This window comes from Phaseolus vulgaris, chromosome 6 (assembly GCF_000499845.2).
Source record: "Phaseolus vulgaris cultivar G19833 chromosome 6, P. vulgaris v2.0, whole genome shotgun sequence".
NCBI classification, from domain to species: domain Eukaryota; kingdom Viridiplantae; phylum Streptophyta; class Magnoliopsida; order Fabales; family Fabaceae; genus Phaseolus; species Phaseolus vulgaris.
The window spans coordinates 1,337,820-1,342,673 of record NC_023754.2 but is presented as its reverse complement, the minus strand read 5'-3'; the positions used below and the strand labels follow the sequence as shown (position 1 = coordinate 1,342,673).

At 48.5% G+C, this 4,854-nt stretch overlaps 1 protein-coding gene across 1 annotated transcript; it reads right to left on the bottom strand.

Annotated features, from left to right (window-relative positions):
- Positions 1 to 2,529: 2,529 nt before the first annotated feature.
- LOC137832980 (uncharacterized) lies at positions 2,530 to 3,117 on the bottom strand. The gene has a single exon (XM_068641384.1). It carries the CDS (start codon positions 3,115 to 3,117, stop codon positions 2,530 to 2,532), a length of 588 nt encoding a protein of 195 aa, XP_068497485.1.
- Positions 3,118 to 4,854: the final 1,737 nt, after the last annotated feature.

Here is a 4,854-nt window from a genome sequence, read left to right as displayed (position 1 = left end):
TCTCGCGACACGTGGCCCCATCAACGGCCAGCGCTGTGCGTCGCTAGCGTTTCTTTCATTCAAATTGGCGCGCCCTTCCACTGTTCCTTCATCTTCTTCATTTGACTCCCAAACTCTCTGCGAACCTCTCTTCCGCGCACCCATCTTTCTTCAAATTCTCTGTGATCCTTGACTCTTACGATCATTCAAAGGTATGGTTTTTCTTTTCGCTGGCCCCTTTTTGGCCATCTTTACCGATTGTATTTATCGTTCTAGTCATCATGCATCCATCTTCCCTGTTTTCTTCTTCTCAACCCGCGCTAGGGTTTTTCTCATGTTTCCGCTTTGACTTCTGCCTCCCCTTCTTTCTCCTTTACCTGGGCATTTCTTCCTCATTCCCTCTCTCTGTTTTTCACCGAACCATCCATCACTCTCTCCCTTTCTATTTCTGACCCTTCGTTTTCCTCCATTGCAGCTATCTCTCGATGGCTCGCTTGAAGCAGACCGCTCGTGTCATTGCCTCTTCTTCTGGTGCACAGCCCTCCGCGAGTGCACCAGCTTCGCCACCGCCTGTTGTCACCTCATTCCATGACAACGCCAAGGTCTATGACTGGGCCCCTCTGGCGTTGCTATCTGAAACGTCCATCTTGCTACCCGAGGACCATCTTAACTCGCTTCTGAGCCACGACCCGGACGAACCCTCGTGTTCCATAGACAGGGAAAACGACTTCCACATCCGCGTCCGCATCCCTCCCCGAGGGATGCCCATTTGCGCTGACGACAGGGCCACCAATGGGGTGCCCTTCGTTTTCGTTTACTCCGCGATCTTCAAAAGGCTGAAGCTACGACTCCCCTTCACCTTCTTCGAGAAAGAACTGATGATGGAGTTGAATGTCGCGCCCTGCCAACTCCACCCCAACGCCTGGGCCTTCATCCGGGCGTTCCAGATCCTGTGCAACCACTTTGGGCACAACGCCTCGGTGGAGGTATTCCTTTACTTCTTTGAGGCGAAGAAACCAGGGGATAGGTTTTGGGTCAGCTTGAACGGGGTTGCTGGACGGGTGCTTCTGGGCCTGTACCAGCAGTCCTTCAAAGACTGGAAGGGCAGATTTTATATGATATCTGCCACCCCACAAAGCCCTCACCTGCTCGAGGGGTACCCCCTCTACTGGGTTCCCCAGGTTCAATTTAAAAAACCCAAGGATCTCGAGACCATGGCCCCCTACGAGCGCGAGCTGTGTGGGCTGCTCCTGGGGGCCAAGTATGACTCCGCTCGCCTCATCAAGGATGAGTTTGATGTGGTTTCCCTGAAGAAATATATAGGTAGTTCTTTCTCTGCCGCCCCTTAGGACATTTATACCTCCTCATGCATGCTCTTATACTTTTCACCTTGCTCGCGTCTCTTAGCTGTCTAATTTCCCTCTTTCTTGCCTATGCAGATTCAATGTCAGGGAAAGATAGGAGGTTGGCGGTGTTGGAGCTCGCTAAACGCCGAGCGGCCAAAGGGACTGGCTCTTCCTCTTCCACCACTGAGCCAATCGAAGCCCCTCCGCTCTCGGTCGCGCCAGCCGAAGGCCCTGAGCAAGGGAAGAAAAGGAAAAGACTGGTGAAGGCTTCTTCGCTGGTACCTGCTGCTGCTGCTGCCTCAGTGGAAGAGGAAAGCTCAGGCTCCCCCCTCATTCACCGCCAGAGGAAGAAAACAGTGGCTGAGGGGGTCTCGTCTCTCCAGCCTGGAGGGATCGAGGTGGTAGAGGTAGAGGAAGGTTCACCACCTCCCTCCCCCTCTACTCGACTTGCCCCAGAGCCCGCGTGTCACCCTGCGAGTAGTCCACGTAGTTCTCTGACGCTGACATCATCGACTACCGATGACCGATCGGATCAGTTTCTAAGACTGAAGCTAATATACACACTTGGTGTTTCTTTGCCCTGATACTGACTTGAGCGTCGGAGTGCAAACGGTCGCTAGGGTGCCCCTTTGTCTTTGCAGGTGAGAGGTTTCTTGATCAAGAAGGCACATTTCTCAAGCGGAGATTGAAGGGCCAAAGCAGCTGTTGGAGTCAACCGGCGAAGCGAGTCAACCGGCGGGAACAGCTGTGCATACTTTGTACAATATTCCCTCATGGTTGGCCAGTAGTACCCCACGCGAACGGCTTTCGATAAGAGAGCTTGGCCGCCGATGTGACTTCCACATATCCCTTCATGGAGTTTTGCCATAATGTGCGTGCATTGTTCACCACTTACGCATATCAGGATAGGATGAATATACCCATGTCTGAACAAATTCCCATCAACCAGGGTGTATCTACTTGAATTTTTCATGACTGTTCTGGCCTCTGCGGGTTCTAGCGGGAGTACCCCGTCGGCCAAATAACGTCTATAGGGTGTCATCCAGGTTTCGACCAGGCAAACGTGCAAGGATTCTCCCCTTGATGAGCTATACGCGCTTATTTTGGGAGTTTTCAACGTTTCTTGGGTCAGCGACCAGTGACCTCTCTTAGCGCCTTTTGAGGTGCTAATTTGTTGGACTTCTGTTGTGCAATTTGTGGTGGTTTAAGGCATCCTCAGAGTCTCCTGTATGACTGTCCTCTGTCTGCCATCCTTGCCTGAACTGGCGAGCTTTGCTAGCAAGTCAGCTCGGGCTTTCTGCTCTTTAGGGACGTGTACTAGTTCAAACACTGCAAAAGTCACTTTCAGAACTTTAACATACTCTAGGTATGTAACTTGCCCTGTTACTAACAGGGAATCACTCTTTGCCAACAAGCTCTTAGCACCCATCTCTTTGGCTAATAACATTCTCGCGATCAAGGCCTCATACTCAGCTTGGTTGTTGCTAGCCTCGAAGGCGAAACGTAGGGCCTGCTCAACCAACAACCCATTTGGCCCCTTCAAAATGATGCTTGCACCACTACCTTGTTGGTTGGGGGATCCATCTACGGAGAGGACCCACTGGAAATCTGTTCCCTCTTGTTGTACGGCTGCCAAGGAGAGCTCTACTATGAAGTCAGCATAAACCTGGCCTTTGATAGGGCCTTTTGGTTCGTACTGCACATCGAATTCTGATAGCTGAACCGCCCAACGCAACATTCGTCTTGCCACATCAGGTTTCTGCAAGACCTTACGAATAGGAAGGTCTGTCATCACGATTACAGTGAAACTTTGGAAATAGTGGCAGAGCCTTCTTGCTGCAAATACCACTGCTAGAGCTGCTTTCTCTATGGCTTGATAGCGCACCTCAGGTTCTTGCAGGACTTTGTTGACGAAGTATGTGGGCCTCTATACATGGTCCTGCTCCTGGACGATGACCAAGCTTATGGCCTGATCCGTAACGACGAAGTATAAGCAGAGCGAAACACCTGGCAATGGCTTACACAGTACGGGGGGACTGGCAAGGTATTCTTTTAGCTTGAGGAACGACTCTTCACATTCACTGGTCCACACGAACCTGTCATTCCTCTTTAGGCATTGGAAATATGAATGTCCCTTCTCCCCTTTTGCTGAGAGAAACCGCGACAAGGCGGCCATCCGACCTGTCAACTGTTGCACCTTCTTTACTGACTTTGGACTCCTCATCGCTATAATGGTGATGCACTTCTCAGGGTTTGCCTCTATCTCGCGTTCAGTGAGTAAGAACCCTAAGAACTTTCCTGCCTCCACCCCAAACACACACTTTCTGGGGTTCAACTTCAACTTGTACTTGGCTATTGTGGTAAATAGCTCCTCTAAGTCACTGTACCGTCCCGTCCCCGAGCGTTGACTAAAGTCAAAGTCAAAGATACAGTGGGACCCATTGAGCGGCCCAAGGAAGGAGGATGAGGCGTCACCAAGAAGAAGAGGCGTTGCCAGGACAAGGCGTCGCCAGTACAAGGCGTTGATGGCGTCGCCAGTATAAGACGCTGATTGCGTCGCCCCCCGATACCCACGGGTAGAGAAGACTGTGGAGGGGGCGAAATCGCCAGAAGTCAAGTTAGAGGGGAGAGAAAGATGGCTTCAAGGCCATGTTTGAGGGTTTTCAAAATTGTTTTTGACTTGGTTGACTAACTATCAAAACCAATTCAACCAGTTAAAACAACATTTCAACCGGTTGATTTTTGAATTTCTTAACAGCTTTTCAAAAACCTGTTAAATATGTTTTCAGTTAATATGAATCTGTTTTAGCTCGTGTTTAACTGCCAAAAACGGCTAGATTTAAGAGCTATAAAACTGGTTACCTCCATATTTGAAAACACACAGAAAGTGAGATTAAGAAAGATCTTCGAGGGAGATTTGATTCAAGCTTTGCTATGATTACCTAAGGCTGTGCAAGTGGTTCAAGAAGTGAATTAGGAGCTCTGTGATTTCCTGTACTTCAGGTGTAATTTGTTCCTTATATTCCTATAATTGTTTTTCATTTTGTATTCTTGTAAAGCATTGAATCTGTAAGGTCAGAGGTTTTTCTGACTGTGATTGTGTGAAAAGGCAAAGAGGGTGTATGTTCTTGTGGGATCAAGATCACCTCTTTGTAGTGTTGTGTGATTGTAATCTGTTGTTGGTTACTTAGTGAATACCCAGTGATTTTCTGGGGACTGGATGTAGCTCTGGTAAGGAGTGAACCACTATAATTGATTGTGTGATCTTCTCTTTCCCTCACTCATTTAAAATCTGACTGAATTGTGATTTTAACACTACTGCCATAAACAATCGATTAAAACGTAATTTCAACTGGTTGTTTTTCTGATAGCTAGTTTAACAGTTTTGTTTTCTTGGCTGATCTGATTTGTTTATCTGTAAATCAATATCAATCTTCATTCTTAACATATATTTTCGAAAAACGCCCCTTAAACAATTCACCCCCCTTTTGTTAAGGCCATTAATTCTTACAATGCTCTCCCAGCCACT

Coding starts and splice junctions, on each gene's coding strand:
- LOC137832980 (XM_068641384.1), bottom strand. CDS start 3,117: ATGACAGACCTTCCTATTCGTAAGGTCTTGCAGAAACCTGATGTGGCA.